The sequence below is a fragment of the Emys orbicularis genome, chromosome 17 (genome assembly GCF_028017835.1).
Source record: "Emys orbicularis isolate rEmyOrb1 chromosome 17, rEmyOrb1.hap1, whole genome shotgun sequence".
NCBI lineage: Eukaryota > Metazoa > Chordata > Testudines > Emydidae > Emys > Emys orbicularis.
In genome coordinates, this window is record NC_088699.1 from 3,833,474 (window position 1) to 3,853,915 (window position 20,442).

The 20,442-nt window shown below is 37.1% G+C and overlaps 1 protein-coding gene across 1 annotated transcript in view; it reads right to left on the reverse strand.

Moving 5' to 3' along the window:
- The window catches only part of NCOR1 (nuclear receptor corepressor 1), a 104,474-nt gene that overhangs the window by 13,412 nt on the left and 70,620 nt on the right, over positions 1-20,442 (reverse strand). Inside the window, exons 22-35 of the mRNA XM_065418425.1 lie at positions 17,652-17,781; positions 17,118-17,313; positions 13,819-13,992; positions 12,743-12,903; positions 11,763-11,883; positions 11,572-11,673; positions 10,780-10,880; positions 9,714-9,882; positions 8,163-8,303; positions 6,805-6,888; positions 5,937-6,193; positions 5,189-5,549; positions 1,222-1,446; positions 113-322 (exon numbers count right to left, since the gene is read on the reverse strand). Coding sequence (XP_065274497.1) covers positions 113-322; positions 1,222-1,446; positions 5,189-5,549; positions 5,937-6,193; positions 6,805-6,888; positions 8,163-8,303; positions 9,714-9,882; positions 10,780-10,880; positions 11,572-11,673; positions 11,763-11,883; positions 12,743-12,903; positions 13,819-13,992; positions 17,118-17,313; positions 17,652-17,781 — 2,432 coding nt within the window. The remainder of the gene's footprint in view (positions 1-112; positions 323-1,221; positions 1,447-5,188; positions 5,550-5,936; positions 6,194-6,804; positions 6,889-8,162; positions 8,304-9,713; positions 9,883-10,779; positions 10,881-11,571; positions 11,674-11,762; positions 11,884-12,742; positions 12,904-13,818; positions 13,993-17,117; positions 17,314-17,651; positions 17,782-20,442) is intronic.

Below are 20,442 nucleotides of genomic sequence, written 5' to 3' on the forward strand. Positions count from 1 at the left end.
ACAGAGTTTTGCTTTGCATATGCAGAGACCAGTTTTGAAATGCAACCATTTATATATCAAACTCCACCTTCCAAAACATATTCCAAAGACAGCCTGGAGGAGGCAGACATACCTCTGGCTCCTGCATATGGGAGAGCTAAAGTTTGCTCTCTAGGAGATAGTCCTCTGGTTACATCAGGACGTAAATTAACCTGCATCTGCTGTGAGGTAATATAGTCATTTAGGATTGTCTGCCGTGTGTTCTCCATTGCATAAAGTTGATACTGACTTGGGTAACCTGGGGTAGGTGAAAGCTGCCTTTGGAACAGGTATGCAGCAGCAGCTGAGAATGAGAAAAAAAATAAAGGAAAGTTTAGTGTGCAGTAGAGGAAGAGTTTGGAATCTGTAGTTATTAAAGCTTAAGAAATATTTTAAAAAAGGGTTGCCAATCCTCCAGGGCCAGCTCTGACAGAATCAAAACTAGTCTTTTCAGTGCCGACGTTCCATTGAGAACATATGTTCTCATACTTAGCTAGGAAAGGTTAAGCAATCCAGACTGAAGAAATCTGCTTTATGGAAAAAGCCACGAGGGGAAACTGTGAATGTAAATCCTAATGTTCTTTAGAAGCGAAGCACTGAAATATCCACATAGGATAATGAGAAATACAGGATAATAGAAGGAAAAATACAGGATAAAGGATAATCAGTGGAAGTGGATTGATCTTTGAGTTACAAATCAATTTCCTGTTTTCAATACCATCAGAGTGGATTCTAAAGGCAAAACAACGTACAATCTGGTAATCTCTGAATTAGAGAGTGTTTCACTCTCAAAACCCTCACCATGCTTTTGTTTAATCCCCCAGGGTATGTTTTTCTTGGATGCCTGTCATTCTTTTAACAAATACTTTACTTAAAAATATCCTCTGAACATCTCCCATTTTTGATAAACACAAAGGAGATAATTTGACAGCTTCTTCTATAAGATCTTTGAAATGGAAAGGGAAAAACATTTTGTTCTAATGGAGAGAAAATGTAGAATTAACCTAGGAATACTTTAAGAATATTTTGATTAAAAAAACCCAGAAAAGGCCTCTAAGCAGAGTGTTGGGCACAAGGTATAGCTCATAGTAAAAAACTTTTTAATGGTGGCTCCACTGACCTTTGCTTTTAATACACAATCTTTTCTGTATATTACTGAAGACCACAGGACTGAAAAGGAAAACAACAACAAAACGCATTTACCAGGATCCAGAGCCCTGTGAAATTGCATGGCTGAATCTAAATGAGGGGGGAGATGGCTCCTGTAGACTTCTGGAGTAGAGCCTCTATGATGGGAGTCAAACGGACTGTGAGTTACTACAGGATCAACCCCTGGGACTGGAGATTTCGCTGGTACGCTCTCTCTCTGCGTTGGGGTAAGTGTGGTTTTCCTTTCATGATTAGCAGGCTTCCCAGAAGATATTCCAGCTAGAAAAAAACACTTGTAAGAAATACACTCCTGATAGTTGGTGAAGCTGTAAATGTGAATTAGCTCAAAAAGGGATCAGACATGACATGACTTCAGACTCCTGCACAATAGTACACCAGTCAGAAAACACCTTACACACCTAGAACAATTTGTGGAAACAGAAGTTAGTGACTAAATTAGTTCAGAAGGATGCTATTAGGTAGCCTTTCAGATTAACATACCAGCTCCATCATCCAGATATTTTAGTGCCTTGAGTAACAGTCCATATTCAAACAATCCACACTCCCTGAAGAAACACCTTTGAAGTGACCCAGTATAAAGTACGAGTTGAGACTGAATTACCTCCTACCTCTATAAAAGTATGTTTGCCTTGGGCGAAAGTTTAGTGGTAGAAATTTGAACAGAGGTGGAATGCTGAACAGACCACCCTGCACAGTCCTGATCTGTCTGATGCCTGTAGATAAACAAAAGGCCTCAGGCTCTCATCCTAAGAGTCACCAAAATTCAATTTACACAGAAAGAATGAACTGACTTGACAAAAACAAACACAGGTTGGCTCATGTAATGACTTGATATAATTGGCCTTTTTTTGTTTCGGATGTGAGAGTGGTAGTGGTGGTGGTGGTATTTTTTGATAATCTGAGGCTCTCGTGGGTATAGCTCTGGGAACCTGAAAAGGAAAACTTCAACAAAAGCCAGTGAAATTGCTCAACTATGTCAAAAAGAAAAGACAGCTAAACTTCTTCTGAGGAAACATAACATTTACTTTAATTGAAGAGAAGTGATATGTCCCAAACAGAATGAGACTGTTGGGGGGGAGGGATAGCTCAGTGGTTTGAGCATTGGCCTGCTAAACCCAGGGTTGTGAGTTCAATCCTTGAGGGGGCCACTTGGGGATCTGGGGCAAAATCAGTACTTGGTCCTGCTAGTGAAGGCAGGGGGCTGGACTCGATGACCTTTCAAGGTCCCTTCCAGTTCTAGGAGATGGGATATCTCCATTAATTATTATTATAGACTAACAATTTGCCCAAAAGAATAAATATTTTAAAATTTAGCCATGGTAAAAAACTGGAAAATTCAATTCCAAAACTAAGTTGGGATTTTCAGACAGAACAGAGTAATACAAAACTGTACTGGATTTACATAGGTCTTATCTTACCAAGTGCCAAGGCATTAAGTAGTGCTGCTATAGTATCCTCTCCTTTCCCCTCCCCCCCCAAAATTAATACTTTCTTTAAAATACTTAATTATTGAAATTCTCTACTAGATGCTTGAAAATATTTCCACTGGACAAAACCCATTCCTCCCCCCACCCTTGTATTTTAGGAACAAAATGGGATATACCTCAGATTGATTTGGTGACATATGTATAGAAAAAAGTCACCAAACATCTAACAATATGGCTCAACCTATTTCTACAAAACAGCAGTCCTGAAGATTTTTTTTAAACACCTTAATGATCTGAAAGAGGTATTTTAAAATATGTAATCCTAAAGGCATTCCTTTACCAAAATTACAATAATTTTAGAGCTATGTCAAGTTTTGGGGAAGACTACATGACAGTGTTTCTAAATATTTAACACTGACTATACACGTAAATTATTGAAAACAAAGTAAAGTTTTGTTTATTTTAAACAAACTTATTATTTAGCTGCAACCTCTGTACTATATATTAAACAATGGCTATTAGGTGTGGTTTAGGGAGACTAGGCTAATTTGTATGTTAAGGTGTTTTTTGACTTTTCCTGGAATTAATTCATAGTTAAATGCCTGAAAAGAAACAACAACATCCTATGCAATTGGCTCAGAATTCAGTATTATTACGAACATAGACACAGCACCCAAAACATACTGGGTGCTTTCCAGACACAAGAGTCTTTGCCCTCTAGAGCTTACAGTATGAAAGACTGTAAGCTCTAGAGGGAGTGGGAGAACCAGATACAACAAGCAAGGAGTGTGGCCAAGTAATGAATGGCACACAAGTGAGTTCCAGCTATTCCCTCTACCTGATTCTTTATGTAGCTATTGGGCTGATTTCTTGTAAGCACTGTGGCAGAATCGGATCATCAGGAGCAATTTGAATGCAAAGAGCAGTGATATTAAAGACTTGCTCAAGAAATGCATTCTGAGAGAGAGAAACAGAGAATGCTGGGGATGCAATTTCTCCAATGAGGAGCTGATTGTGGAAGAAACTGACAGTAGTTGCCTAGCCGGAGACTGGGCATCTCAGCCCTCCCTGCTAGAAGAAATGTAGCTGTTCTAAGATATCTTTACAAAACTACTTTTATTCTGATGCCTGACAATTAAAGCAGATGAGAACTGATAAGGTGTTTAGCTTAGAAAAGAAACAGGTTTTGTATGGAGAGCCTGGTAATGGCCTTAATTATCTCTTAAGCAAAGGGGGTCACAGATATCAAATTGATTTCAGCCAAGAAAAAAACGCACTTCTGAGCATAGTGGCTTTTTCAAAGTTATTTCCAAGTCTATAACCTTTTATTAGCTTTTCTTTTTTAAACACACAAGCTGCAAGTTGTGCAAGTTGTCCCATGTGTTTGTGAATGTAATTACGTTAGTTTGGCTTGCAGGCTATAGCTTTCTAGTACTTAAACATTACTTGGCACACAGTACAAGACATTTAAAATTTGTGACACTACAAAACAAACCATTAATAGGCTATGACAAACAACCTAGCAAGGACACTGGCTAATATGACCAGCTTTCTGTTAAACTGTGCTTAAAAAGATTTTTCTAGAATGGTGAGAAAGTGGTCTTCCAGGTCAGTGTAAACCATGGCCTAACAGAGATCCACATTTTACAGGCAGCAAAATACCTTTCACAGTTTTAAAAGTACCTTCTATACCAGTCTGATTTGGTTTTTCTTTGGTACTTATTCTCCAGACCCCAGCTCTCTTTCAAACCCCTCCTAAAAACTTACTTCTGTGGAATTGCCAAAAAACTCATTGGTAAGAATGAGTATGTGAAGTAATATGAAAAACTAAACTATTAGGCAGTGTACATGATGTACCTATGTTATTACATAATCTATTTATGTAACCTTGTCCAACTACACTAATGAAAAATAAAGGTATTAGTTTTACCATTGATTTCAATGGGGCTAGGATTTCACCCTAGGAGTCAGAACTCCAGTGGCTTTAACTCCTTGCCTTATCACAAATGTATTGTGTGGTCTTGGACAAGTCACTAACATCTTTATGTTTCATCTTACCCTCTGTAAAATAGCTATAATGCTTACCTTACAGAGGTGATGTTAAGTTCAACTGAGACATTTTCAGTTCCTTGGGATCAACAGCATTATAAAAGCAAAAAGGGTCACAGAGGGAAAGACTGAACCTTTACTGTTATGAATGTACACCTACATCAACTTTGCTAAGAACGATAAGCATGAGGCACATTCTAAGGTGTTGAGGCCCAAGATTAACACTGTGGGAGGGTTACAAAACTCCGTGTGAACAGAAAGGTTTTCATTATTTAATTTAAATTAATGTTGGGTTTTTTAGAACATTCCTCTTCTTGGCTTGCAACCCAAATCGAACAGAACTATGACAGTACTTAAGAACAGAGTGAAATGTTCTATAAATAAATTCAATAACCTATTTTTAAAAAAGCAAATGTCCTTGTATGCTTTACCCAAACAGTGCTCAATCTACAGAAATAAGGAATTTTAAGAATTGTTATGATTTTTAATGGCCAGCTTACATTGGGCAAGGAAGGATAACATACCTTCAGTAACTCTGTTCATCATAGGTGAACTCCTGGACATAGGACTTGGATAGTTCACAGGTGTCCTCCTTGCATTGGTGTCATCATAAATCCCAGGGCTCAATTGTGATTTGGGAGTTTCATGAAGAGTTGACCTGAGGACAGAGGTGCCAGAGCTGACCACCGATGTAGGACGGGAACGTACAGCCTCCCCAGTCTTCACATCTTCATATTTTGCTCGTTCTACCGCCTTCATGTTTTCTGGTACCATTTCCAGCTGAGGCATTCCACGGGGCAGTTTACTTGGTCCAGTGATTAAAGATTTTACATTGTGTTTGATAGCAGACTGGCCGGAGTTGCTTTCATATTTTATGGGTGTACCCTAGAGAGAAGGAAAAGACCATCAGCAGCCAAGGTCATCCTGCCAACTTTCCACTGATGCTAGAAGATCAGTGTATAATTTGTTTTTAATCTTTTGTGTTACATACTTGCATGAATTTTATGACGTGATGCAACTGGATCTCGAACAGAGCTACAGTACTTGCTATATCTTATACAAACTGCCCAGCACTCTTGTCAAAATGATATATAATCCCAAGGTTTTTACCAATACATGGAGAAAATGTTTTCAAACTTAATTAAAAACACACAAACCCTCTGTTTTTGGATAACGAGACATGTATTTCTTAAATGCAACAAATACCCTGATTGGAATTACCACTGAGTATCAAGGCAGCAGTAAGAGTCCAGTACTGGTTTGTATAGTTACCTGAGAAATGGAGCCTTCCATAATTGGCCTTGCACTTTGTACTATTTCAGGAGTCTTGCGACTTTCTTGGCTTAAAAGGTCCTGTCTTGGGATTTCGTGAATGGAACGGCCCATTTCTTTAATGGTAGTGACTCCATCATAAGGCTTTCCCTTGGTTATGGCTCCTTCAAATGTCCGTATGGGAGGAGACTCTCTCTTAATCTGTTTAGGATACTTCAGGCCTTCTTCAAAACTCTCAGCTGTTGCTCTTGGTGTACCTTGCATGGAAGGAAAATAAATTAAACAAGTCTTTAGTATGTTAACAGCCACTGAAAGATTTTTTTGCACATTTAGCAAACTGTAAATACCAATCACAAACTGGAACTTTGACCTGCCACTACAAATGGATCCAACATAAAGAACAGAGAAGACTCCAATATAGAAAGACACATAGGAAGTACTTTTTTTTTTTTTTTTTTTTTTAAATGAACTAATTTTACCACTAAAAGCCATAAGGGAACAGTACTGAACAATTGTTTAGGACACTGGATAGGTCAAGCGTGCTCTCATATGCTAAAAGCAAAGGCAGCAATACACCTCCCCAAATGCTTCCTGAAGATGCAAAATGCTAAATATACTTTTTTCGATTTTACAAATTTCCTCATGTAAAATAGCTCCCCATTTACCAATTCTTACATTTTGTACATTAAGTTTTTGTGCATCAGTAGCCTAACAGGAAGCTTATGTGTGGAAAACACACATCTCTCTACTAAAAGGTTTTAACTTTAGGATGGCTACCATTGTCAGCAACTGGGTAGGGTTCATGAAGAAAGTCAGACTTCTAGGATCAGTAAGTTAATGTCAGCCTCTATACTACTGAAAACTTTACCTTGCATTATAGAGCCAGACAGCACAGTCCTCTCCTTCAGTTCTGAATGCGGGCTGCCCCTAGGCAGTGTACGGCATATTAACCCTAAAAAAGTTATTTGGCGGAGTTAGAGAGTGAAATACAAGAATGATAAAGTACATGCTACCTACTCACATAATTTACTATCTGCACTGCACTTGTGCCTAGAGGCCCGAGGCCCATTCTGCCAGGCACTGTACAAACATAAAAGACAGTCTCTGCCCTAACAAATTTACAGGAAGCATATGCCCCACCCCATTACTGTAGTATTTCAACATATACAAGACACCAGTCTTGGGAAAAAATTGTGTAACACTTCCCAAACTACAGTAGTTGCTTTTTCTGCACTCACTCTATTTCAGTCTCCTCACCTGGTGATGCATAACATTTAGGAGAAATGTGAAACAGAACAATGACTGGTTAAAACCTCCATTCTATCTTTAAAGACTTAACATGGGGACCATCTAAAAGAAGCTGAACTGAAGAGCCAAAGAGAAATTTAACTTAAAAATCAAGATCCCTAAAGCACAATTCTGTATAGGTTGTGGAGAAGAAGTGGATCAGAGTGGTGTAAGACTGCCATTCAGTACCTCTCTTAGGTTCTCCCTCTCCAAAGAAATCAGGAGTACACACCAGAAAGTTAAAAGCTAGCAATTAAATCTTTTGGGATATAATCTGTAATCCTCTTTAAACTGCTTTTCTCCATCTCACCAAGAGGTACTCAGATGTTCCCTACAGGTTAAATGAAGAGGGAACAAAGAGTTCATGTGACTGGTAGGGAGTCTCTTCCACTTGGCTCTACAGTGCTTAGAGGAATGTTTACTTGCCTCTTGTACTCCCAAAAGGAACATAGGAAAGTTAAAGGCACTTCACCATTACTATCTTGGTTGGGTCATGGTTTAGGAAATCAGTCATTTCACAACAAACCAAAAAAATCCAGTGATGCTCTGTTAAATAAGTATTGGCAGCTGCACAAGTCTTAATTAATAAATGTCAGGCAAAACAGAAAGTAATACAAGAAGTATTAATAGTATTGCTGCTACTATCTATTCCACTACTACTATGCTATTAGTAGATACTAGTTATATCGTCTCCAATAACAATAGCTCTAAAATGCTTTTACGTCTCTGTTAGTATCAAGTTACAGTGATTTGATTTCTACCTTTTGAAGTCTCCTTTCTCTTCCAGTTTACTATATATATATATATATATATATATATATATATATATATATATATATATATATATATATATATATATATATATATCCTCTTTTGATTTAGATCTACCCCAATGTAATTGTTATTAAGGCACATGGTATATTTAAAATAGTCCCTTACCCTCTAATGGTGCAGACACTGGAGACTCCCTCATTGACATTCCTTGTTTTATATTTCCTTCCATCGTATCATAACTTCTCTTTAAACTGATTTCATGAGCAGTCCTTGGACTCCTGGTTCCTTCTCGGATGTTCTTAATAGCTGCTGAATTATACAGACGTGTAGTAAGGAAAAGGTGAGAACATAACATAACCAAGCAATCCATTGCACAGTAGAACCTTTTGATACAGGATATCAAAAACTTATCCTAACAATGTTTACCTTTTCAATACTGTACCCAAACATATTTATATGCCTTTTTAACACTCATCTTTTACTACTTAAATCTTGTAGTATTACTTTAGCAAATAAATATTTTTGTCTATAATATTTTGACTTGAAGTTTGAATTTTAATGTTAAAAGGATAACTTATTTCCTCTAACTCTCCAGAGTTTGTAATACCCTCTATTCTTTAAAGGAAGTGTTACTTTGACATTTTCACATTTGTCAACTAATTCTTTAAAACTAATGTAGAAATTAAATACTAGTGTCAGTTTTTAACTACTTCAGTTATACACTGTGTAAGACCCATCACACCAAGGTCACCTTTCTGGGTGATTCTAATAATTTATGATCCCTATACTGCAAGCTGAATTAGGCAGGTGGACCCCTCAACCCACATGGAATCCCATTGACCTCAGGGAGGCTCTGTGAAAGTTTGCCTATGTTAGATCCAATACTTCAGTGAGGTTATGTTAGCTATGGGAACAGCTTCTTTGATGACTGCTTCTGAAAATCCACCAGGGAAACTGCAGGTTTTTTATAGGTCTTATAAAAATAGCGTGTTTGGGGTTTTTTCATTCTTCCAAGTGGAATGGAAAAATAAAAAACTGGGTATTAAGGAACTGTAAAAGCCTTCTCCATTAAGAACAGTCTTAAAGCAGTTTAAATTTTGGCTTAAATATATGGATACTGTCCCTTTATATAAGAAAACCTATTATACATTATTCCAACACACACACACCCGACACACATACAATGTTAAAATGTTGGTTTGAAAAGGTATCTGCATTTTAAAGATAAAAATCCTTACAAGAATATTGTAATTATTTAAAAAAAATAAGAAGCCTGGAAATTCAAAGCTTAGGATAACCTTAATTTAAGGGTTTGGATAGTGTGCAATAAATAACGCCTGGGGGGTTATATATTGAATGATGAGGACAAAACAAATATTGAACTGCTCAGTCAATGAGGCAGCTCTGTCCATCCTGTGGGGAAAAACATGATCTTATATAACGTACCACAATCATAATACACACGCACAACGGGGCAGAATTAAGGTTGCATAGGCCACCTTCATTGACATTTCCTAACTTTCAAGTGCTTGACTTTGCAATCTTAGCATTTATTTAGCTGAGTGGTTTTTGTATGGAATTATATGTAAAACAATAGTAAAACAATAGAAAAATAACTGATTCCTAACCTATCAAATCTGTGGATTTTAGAAGAGGAAACTCAGTTGCAATCTTAACTATGGACCAGTTATACTACTCAGGTATATAAATACTTACTATCATATGATAAGATATGCCCACTCTTGCCTTCATAAATAACATGGCCTTTGGCTGCAGCTTCCTCTCGGCACTTCTCAGGGCTGCTGTCTTCGGTAGCCAGTCGGGTGATGGTTCCTTTCAGCAATGCATCAGCAGCAATGCCAGACTGGGACAAAGCTGGTGTACCCTGCAATCAAATCAAATCAAATCAATTGAGTATAATTCTGAACATACATATGCAAGATACTGAAAAGCTGGCACTAGAGAACAAAAAGTGTAGCTTCAGGCCTATTATCGTGATTCCTTTAATCAGGAATTATAGTTACAGTTGCTGGTATTTTAAGTATTAGCACTAGTGCAGATTAGTATATTTTTCACTGCCACTTTATGAATTTTTTTTTTAATGGCAATGGGGAATGCTATATTACAGCATTCTTTTGCGACCTGGAGCTTTTTTTGGACACACTACAACAACTGTTTTGGGGAAAACGGAACATCTACTTAGCTATATTATCATCCAAGATCATTAGGCTGTACTTTATCTTCAAACAACACTGCATACTAATGTAGCGTCAGACTCTGTGATTATAAAAATCAAGAAAGGGAGTTACCAACTCAGAGGGTGTTCTGTTTGCTCATTAACTGCTCCTACTCCCTTCCTATGCACAAGCCACCATAGAACTAAGAATAGAATGTTACTTGTATCTTCGCATTAGAAAGACAAAGGGATTTAAAAATTAGTTATGTTGTTCCTGAGCTTTTAATAACAGCATCTGTGCAAAGCTGATTACCAAGATTTATTTCTTAATTCTTGCACTGCAAGGATTTTACTCAGATGTGAAGTAAGATACAGCTAACAAGTCTTCATTTAGAACTACTAAAAAACCTGTGTTATTTAGCTAAAAGTTAGACACGCATGATAATTCTTTGTCAGAGGTGATATCCTGGCACTACTGACTTCAGTGCTGTTGGAATTTCATTCTTGGAGTGTTTATATTTGCCTATACAAAGATGTTAAGAATTATTTTTAAAAATAAGTACCTCTTTACTGGTACCACACAATAGAAGGTAAAGGGGAAGAAACCTGAGTAATGGAGCCTCGCAGAGACGGGATGGTTTCAACAGGAACTTTGTTGGCTGGAGTTCCTCGTGTTATACTTCCTTCTTGTATGGTTGTTGTGGTACCTGATTCAAAATTAAGTGAAAACCAATAAATAAGGCCCCCATCAATTCAACTGGCAGATAAAAACAAATTACTTGCTTAAAATAATTGAAAGTTCTCTCCAAGGTGACAACTTAAAAAAGTCAAACTATTTGAATTTTTTTTAAATTTCTTATTGCTATAGGTCTATATATAATAGATGAGAAATAAAATTACAGTTTCCTTACAGTGTCTCTTTGTCAGTATTTTTATATATAGTCAGTTTCACTGCTTTATGTAGATATTTTAAACAAGAAGGGAGAGCTAGTGGCAGGTTTATTCCTGAAACATTTTAACCTGTGGTTTTTATTTTTACTATTAATTGACTACATTTCAAACTAACTGTCCCTCTTTACTTGTTATTTGTTAATTTCACGTGTGTGCTGATATACCAGATATTTCAGAGAACATTTGCAAGGCAAAAAGATTAAAAATTAAAAAATTTTAAGACTACTCTATATGCATTTTGTAAGACATATGCACTCAGAGAACAGTATATAGGAAAGCTGGAATAGCACTTGGATACTCTGGCTTTAAAAAGGCCAAAGAATATTCAGTAAATCATGAGAGATTTTATGGCAAGTCAAGTAGTGAGGACTATAAAAATTAACTGACTCATTTTCATCATCCTTGACAAATTAAAATTCATTACTCAACCCATGACTATTTCTTTACCTCGGACCACACCTTCATGCTGTGCCCTGACCAAGAGGCCCTCAGGCTGGGAATTCTGGCTTCTGGGAGAGAACTCTTCTTGCTTGATGTAGGGTATGGAAGCTAGTTAGGAAAAAAAGACCAAATTAATTTTGCAACTATTATTGCGCAAAACTTGCATATAATGTTTATGTTGGCTTTGGTTTTCCTACCAGGTTTGGCAGACTCCTGTTGCCTCGGCAGGCCAAGAGATATGGATCCCACGGATGGCTTTGCTGGTTCTTGACTATAAGAAGCTTGACTATGGGATGTTAAGTAAGTGCCAGGTGTTCCCTAGAAGAATAAGTCACTTTGATAAATTTTATTTTTGGGTAATGAATAATATTAAATTATTACTGGCATATTAACATTACAGACTGTGCTTTAATTTTTAATTATTTAAATAGAAATAAATGATGAGCTGACCAAAATATCTTGTATTGCTACATAATTATAACAGGAACTCTAGACACCCTAACACATAATATCTCCTGCAGTATTAAGAACAAATATTGAACAGGAATAAATAAGCCAACTAAGCCAGTGAGCAGCTACAAAAAGTTCTTTCCACCCCAGTAGGTTGCCCATGTGGCTCCTGTTTGGTAAAGGTTTGGGATGGGTTCAGTTTCAATACTGGAGTAAATATAACACTGATTGGACACCATTAGCTTCATTGCCAACTGTCACTCTATAGACAGTATAAAAGCAAATGGCATTTAATGCCATTCTGCTGATAGAAGTCACTCATTTTTAGTTCTGTACTGCTCAGACATTAAACAATTTTTAGCACTGGTTTACCTATAAATGAACTAGTGCATTCATTTTCTATGTGGAAAGATGCCTATCTTAAGAAGTTAGAGCAAGGGTGGCCAAATGCAGTCTGCAAAGTTCTACTGTGCAGACTACCACGGCTCTCATCTTTAGTTCTTAGATGCAACCCTGGGAGACTATAGGTCTATTTAAGCTAAAGGCTACAATCTGCTCCATTTTATGAAAGGTAACTGCAATTCTTGGGATTTTGATAGGCTGCCCACGTGGCTCTTAGTTGGGAAAAGAATAAACATCATGCTGGGGATATGAAGTTTGGAGCTAGTAAGTAACAGCAGAAGAATATATTAAACTTAGAAGTTGCTGCTGAGTAATGTTTTCTTACTTGTGAGATTGAGCCTCCCATAATGAATGATGGTTTTTCTGATGGCATAGTAGTTTTGGAGGATGGAATGAGTGGAGGTGGTGGTCTGGTCGGCCGGGTTGTTGGGAGCCGGACCCCTTCAGGTATATTTGTTATTACTTGATGAGGAGCAGGCTGGAGAACTTTTAAAGAAAAAGTTTTGTTAAACAATACAGCCTATTTCTGGCTCTATCATTCACTATATAAACAATAGAAACAAGTGTAATTCTTCATCTTACTATGTACAAGAAGAACTGCTTAATGGTATGTCCTACAACGTTTTTAGAGCGATTTTTCCTCTGCAATTCTTCATGGCGTATATAGTTAAATTTAGTGGAAATTAAACTTGGCATCAAAGTATAAAAATAAATGGCAATATCTGCATTTTAAACTTTAAAATTTAAATTTTCAAGCAAGGTGGACCAAGTTTTCACCCTGTAGGTTTTTTTTCCACAACCATTTTTGTTCTTAATACTTGACTAAATGGGGTTTAATTTAATTTAGTCTTTCCTTAATTTGTCCTCTGTTATGGTCTAACATCACACTCTGGGGAAAAAACTATGATAACAAAAGTTATACATTTCCGGATTGTGGGTTATTTTTCCGTAGCTGATATAATAGCTAGAGCCTATTAAAAAGCACTTCTAACCAGGTCCTAATGTATATAATAACAGGTTCTACTTTACTTTTTCCTTCCCCCATTCATGTCATATTGGAGAATTCTTTTTTGCAAGTTAAATTAAAATCTTTGTGTGCCATTTTGGCTCTGTGCTGGAGCTCTAATAAATTTCAAAACCCCAATACCATAAGATTTCACATTTGGTTAAGAAAATACACATTAGAAAAGAGAACCTGCTGATGCAAAATGAAAACATGAGGGTACATGTTCCCCATGACTGGAGAATCACAAAGGAAGGTCTATTTACAAAAAAAAGTCAGTCATCTTTCATTAGTGCAGATAAACCTTTAAAGAAAGTTTAATACCACATTAAATCATGGAAGTCTAACCTCTGAAGGCAGACTGCCAATGGCTATTGTGCAAAACAGATAATATTTACCTGGTGGGACACTATAGCGAGCTGCATTCATATCAGGCTGTGGCGAGGCTTTACTGACTTCTCTTGGAGATAGCCTGTATGGTGATGCCGACCTTCCTGCTGTGTTTTGCACCTGTGCTTCCTGTTCTATTGCTCGTTTGACCTCAACGTAAGGCATATAAGCAACTGATTTTCCTATAAAAGTTAAGGTTATCATAATGAGAGAACTACCCTGTATTAAAATATTTAGTGTGAAAAGAACTGGATCACAACAGCCAAGTGACAAGACCATCTGGCTTCTGAAGTCAAGTGCACTCTTGTCAGAAGTTTAAACGCTTTCGTTCCAAAAGCTCTTTTTAAACCACATAAGTAAAGAGTTCCATACACAATACCACTTAATCACAGCACTGATGCAAAATGAAAGACCTCACAGCTAACAATGGGACTTCTTCCCTTCCTGGAATAAAGGGAGCCTCCACATCAGTTTCCCTCCCACACAAAATGTCTTTAAGGGTTCAAGATAAGTAAGTGTCTTTGGATCAGAAATTACTGAGACTTCAGACAGTTTTGCATATTAAACCAAAAGTGTGCAGATCCCTGTACCAGCTTTTTGGCATTTAATTTTATTCAAGTGTTACCCCTAGAAACTGAGTGTATTTAGCCTTGTTAGTCTTTTGGGGTCTTCCAGATTCAGACATGTTTAAAAGCTGAAGATATATAAATAGAGCTGAACGTCATTGAACAACTGACCTTGGCAAATATCATAATTTTAAATTATTACATAAGTTTATTACTGGAGGGAAAAAAAAGCTGGCGAATTTTTTTTTGCAATGTTATGCACATTTTTTTCAATGGGAGAAGTAAGTTAAAAAGACTCAATCTCTTCCCTGCTTCAATTTGTATCAATAAAGTTATTTACTCTGTATTTTATAATGCAAATTTTCATAGATGTAGACAAAAAGCTTTCAAGTATAATTATATTAAAAACAAACAGTACCAATGCAACTCAAGCCATGTGAAGTGGTTCAGTAGAGAAGCTGCCGTTTTTGGTTTAAACAATATTTACTTCTAAATCCTGCCAGCAAGATTTAAGAGTAAATATTGTTTTAGACTGAAGAAGACTCATTACTATTGATCTCCATACTCCTGTCCACCAGTTAAGGGCTGCTCCTAGTCAATTTAAGAGTAATACATCTATATGGTCAATGGCTTTGAGATTTCATAATGAAAACAATGATTAGGAAAAGGGAAGAAAATTTTGCTCTAGAAATAAGGGAATTAAGATCAAGATTTGTTTGGATTTTAGAACTTCAATTTTGTTTCGCACATATAAGAAGGGGAATGTGAAAGGATCATTCAAGAATACTTGATTATGAATCAGAACTAGCCTACTGTAGCTGAGGAAGTACACTTTTAACCTCATCAGTTAAACAGTACTAATACTGCGCACACACAAAATTAATATCTACCATTGTACGTCACAGATAAGTGCACTGTAGATTGTCAATAAGTCTGTGCTATTACATGGCCTTTCATTTGGCCACTTGCCTTTAACTCATGCATCCTGTGTAAATATCCTAAAACCTATACTGTAAAGTTTAAAATAGAATCTGTGGGTTGTCTCCAATGCACTGAATACAGTGGAGAAATCCCAGTTGCAGAATAGACTTCAAGGAACAGAAACTCTTAAAGAGTTGTAGACAGCACAAACTATTCTAATGTTCAGAATTTAAATACTAAATTCTTTAGGACTCAAATACATTTTATCAAATTCTTCCCATCTTTTTGCTGGCACCCACAGAAAACTTGAATTTCGCTGGCAGAGAACTTCATCCTCAAACTTTCCAACACTTCATAATAAACTACGGACAATGCCAACTATTATTCAAAGAAATGGTATTTTGGCTAGGTAGCATTTGTAATGGCAACCACAAGTTCCTCCACCTATTCTAAAGGAACCTCCTCCAAAAACAGTTCTCTACAAGCTCTCTCCTCACTATTGTGATTGGAAGAGAACAGGTACACCACTGTTCAAAACACCTGCCATTCTCAAACATACCAATGATTCTTTTTGCTTTGGCAAAAATTAATATGAAGGTTTTCAAGAAAATGTAATTTAAAACTGCAGTGTATGCTGAAAACTCAAAACTGTTTTCCAAAATCAAAATGTTTAAGATGTTTCATGGTATTAGTGCTGGTTACGTCACTGTAAGAGTCAGACGTTACACAACATTTGTTCTTACAGAGTAGTGAAGGAGGATGTACATTCCAAGGTATTCTAAATCAGTGGCTCTCAGCCTTTTCAGAGTACTGTACACTTGCAGGAGTCTGATTTGTCTTGCAAACCCCCAAGTTTCACCTCATTTAAAAACTACTTGCTTACAAAATCAGACATAAAAATACAAAAAAGCGTCACAGAACACTGTTACTGAAAAAAAACTGCTTACATTCTCATTTTTACCATATAATTATAAAATAAATCAATCGGAATATAAATATTGTACTTGCATTTCAGTGTATGGTATATAGAGCAGTATAAACAAGTCAATGTCTGTATGAAATTTTAGTTTCTGACTTCGCTAGTGCTTTTCATTTAGCTGTTGTAAAACTAGACAAATATCTAGATGAGTTGATGTACCCCCTACATGCCCTCTAGGTACCCCAGGGGTACACGTACCCCTGGTTGAGAACCACTGTCCTAAATAACAGTTTGAAGTTTATTAACATTCTGAAGAGGTCTTTGTTCAAGAACAACACAGTGGAGCTGAAAAGCGTCTCTCTTTCTCCAGCAGAAAATGGGTTACAATAAGAAATGTTACCTCACTCACCTTGTCTCTCTTTTGTTCTCAATAGGTTAACTCAAGAAGTTTGACTTAAGGATTCAACTTGGTCCACCCGAGGATGTACAACATTGGAAGAGATTTTATCACGGACTCTCAAAGCATTCGGGGACCAGACGACAGCACCTCTAGCATCACTGCATCCACCACATTAATTCTAGACTAGTTTATTGCCTTGCCATAGTACCAGGTTCTTGGTACACCCTTTCCTAACAACCGAAGGGCTTCCAGTAGGATGCATTTTTCTCTTCACACAACTACACATAAGGCACTATAGGGCAGTTTGTAATTTGCTTGCTAGTTACAGTACGAAACCTATTCCATGAAATTGGTGATCAACATACACAGAGACAAAACATTAGCGAAGGATCTAGTAGATTCCAGTAATTGATTCTTGCAGTTTATAATCCAGAAGTTGACTCATGTTTCAATATCTAGGGTTGCTTAGTTCTTGAGTTTTCAAAAAAAGGTGTCGCCTACCTTCCCACTCAAGATTAGGGCTCTTGGAGGTGCCACATGGGCTTGCAGAACTTCTATACTCCATATCTATATGCTCCTGCCTCTGGCGCTGCTCCTCCAGCAATGCTGACTCATGCATAGCTTTAATGTGCCGCTGATAGAGAGCATAACCACTAATGGGTGTTCCAATAGGTACATTACATGGGCTACAAGAGACCTAAAAGGAAAGAAAATAAGTACACAACATCTGTATATTACATATCAAACATTTACCAAAGTAGCTCTCTTTTGCCGACAATAACTCATGTCTAGTTGCTCCATGTCAAAGGATGTAATCTACTTCTATACACTTCAAAAGGCAGCATCAGAACTTTTCTGGGTGTTTTTAAAGCTAACTGTTCTGCATTAATATTGTAATTTAAACTCAATCACAAATGTACTGTGATAAGACAAGAAAAGTGCTCACTTGTTCTATAATATTTTTCATAACAAAATGTTACATAAAACAAATTATGGATACTGCAGATTCCCCTTCAAATAACATTAAGAACGTACCATAGGTGGTATTACAGCAGCGCGATGGTGAAGTTGTTGCAAGTCCATCTGCCCTTGTTTTATTGTGGAGGATACTAGTATAGATCCAGTAGGGTTTAACAGTGAAGGCTTTGAATCCATAGTGAAGATTCTGAAGGAGGAGAGAGCAGAAAATTAAAACTAGACAAAGTTCAAGATCTTGATAGGATTACAAACAAAAGTACTCCTTTTTTGAATTAAATAACTGAAAAGCAAAGAGCAAGTAAAAGCAAAAAGTTGCATGAATACCCACAAAACCAAACCTGAGTGGAATACATGCTGCAACCACTTGAAAAAGAACATAACCTTTTGTACATCAAAATAGCACACAGTACAATGCACACCAGCGACAAGAACAAGTGGATGGCAACATTTCAATAAGTCTGTTTATGTTCTAATTTTAAATTCCTTAATTCTGCAGCAGTAATAAGAATTTGTCTGTTAATTTCTTTAGTTGATGAGTGAAATAAAATGGTGATAGTTAAGACAGAAGTTATGTTCTATATTTTTTCCCCTCTACATTATATTTTTCCAATTGTTTATCCAGGTTAGTTTTAAATATTTCCAGGGATAAAGCCTCCTTCACTTCAGAAGACTATGAACTCTTGCCCTACATTTTGAAATTCTGGGAACTTACAGGACTTTTATGGAAAGCCTTTCAATGTACAAGTATCTGCTGAGAAATGAATAAAATGAAGAGAAAAATCCTATTTAACATGGTAGAACTTCCACTATAAAATGCATCAACAAATTATAAAATTTAGAGGTTTGATCATAACTGTAGCAGACTACCTAAATTCTCAGAGGAATAAAAAAGTTCTAATATATTCTTTGCTTAAATCTGACAGGAAGATGTGCTTTACCATCACTTAGGCAGTAGTTCATACTAGTTGTGTACAAGTGTAGGACAACTCCTGTGCAAGTTAAGATTACTTACCATTTCATAGGATGTGGGAAGCAATAGAACTGACCTATAAATTATGACAATACCTATTGGAAATCCCATTTTGTAGATTCTTCTCAACTTTACCATGTTAGGAATTATTATGCTAATTAAAACCTGTCTAGTGCATCTGTAAAGCACCCTTCACCACAGTTTTTACACTTCCTGTTTTTCAGCCACAATTCCTAGAGTTCAACAAACCTATTGTCACCATTTTGCCTGGTAAAAAATCAAGTAGTCACTGTCACTCACAATATGCCCGAGAGAGGCGGCAGGAGTCCAAGTTAATGCGTTAAAATGGTTTGAGTCTTTCTTGGGAGGGACATACCAACAAACAGTGATTAGAAACTTCACCTTCACCACTAGACACCCTCAATTGTGGAGTCCCACAAAGATCAGTTCTCTCTCCGGTCCCATTCAACACCTACATGCAGCCACTAGGTGAACTGGTCAGATGACACACATCTCTACCTATCCTTCACAACATGAGACCACACTACTACCACCAGAACAGCCCCAGGCTTGGACAAGATCAGCTCACAGATGAGGCTGAACCTGAGCATGACAGCGGTGATGCTGGCAGGTAAAGGAAAGCAATTAAGGGTTTGCAGTCACAGTGCAGTTTCCTTTGGTTGAAAGTACATATCCATAATTGGTCAATTTGGTCCATAGTCCAGGTCTGAGTACTCTGATTCCTCACTGACACTAAGCTTCCACATAGTAGCATCCATGAGTAATGCTTTCTATCATCTCCAGTTGGCAAGGAGACTCTCTCCCACCCTGTTGGACAAAGACTTGGTCTCAGTTATTCAAACCTTTATCACTTCTTCACTGGACTACAACAAAGCAATATACCTGGGCATGAAGACTGCAGCATTTAGGAAACTCCAACTAATACAGTACACTGCAACGTGTCTCCTCAGCAATACAGGCAACCTCAAGAACATCAGACATGCCCTCCACTCCCTATGCCGGCTTCCCACAGAATTTTTTAACTAAGTTCAAGGTCTCAGTCCTTATTTTCAAGGGCCTCAGTGATCTCAGCTCAGGATACCTAGAAGACTGTGGTCAACAACATCAATCCTCTGGCACAATAGAACTCTCTACAATAAAGCCTAAAGCTTGTCTGTGCAGAGACACATCTTTCTTGGTGACCAGTCCAAGACTCTGGAACTAAGACCAATCATCACCACCTTCCGCTGCAAGTGCATGGTGCATTTCCTTAACCCTGCCTTCTTTAATGTAATACACAGCAACAAGTATATTTAATAAAACCCTACCAAAACAAGACACTCCCTGAACACACTTCTCCCCCTGGGGAGAGGATATGAGAACAAACATGTGACAGATGTTACATGTCACAGTTGCTTAATGCACTACTGGAATGTGCTCAGATACTAGAGCGATGAGTGTGGTATAAGAACCTATACAGCTTAGAAAGAATAGGGGAAATTCTGGGTCTCTGCTTCTTCAGGTACAGTAACATACTAGCATAACTCAGAATAATCTCTTCTATGAATGAGGAATCATCACGACTTTCCACATAAAGCAGATGAACTCTCCATTACATCACACTCTCAAACTAATTAAAGTTATACTAAAGGACATTCAAAATATATTTTTCTGGATTTGTGTCATTGGTTTTGACACAATGCATTATGTACACTTTACAATTTAACTAAAATGAGAATTCTCTTCAATTTTCTTAGAAGATAGATGTGAGAAAGACTTTTCAAATTACCACTTCAGTTTTGGGGTAGATCACTGCCTGCCTTAATTGATTTTTGAATAATAGTTTTGTTGTGTGCCAGAAAATCTTGAAACAACAAT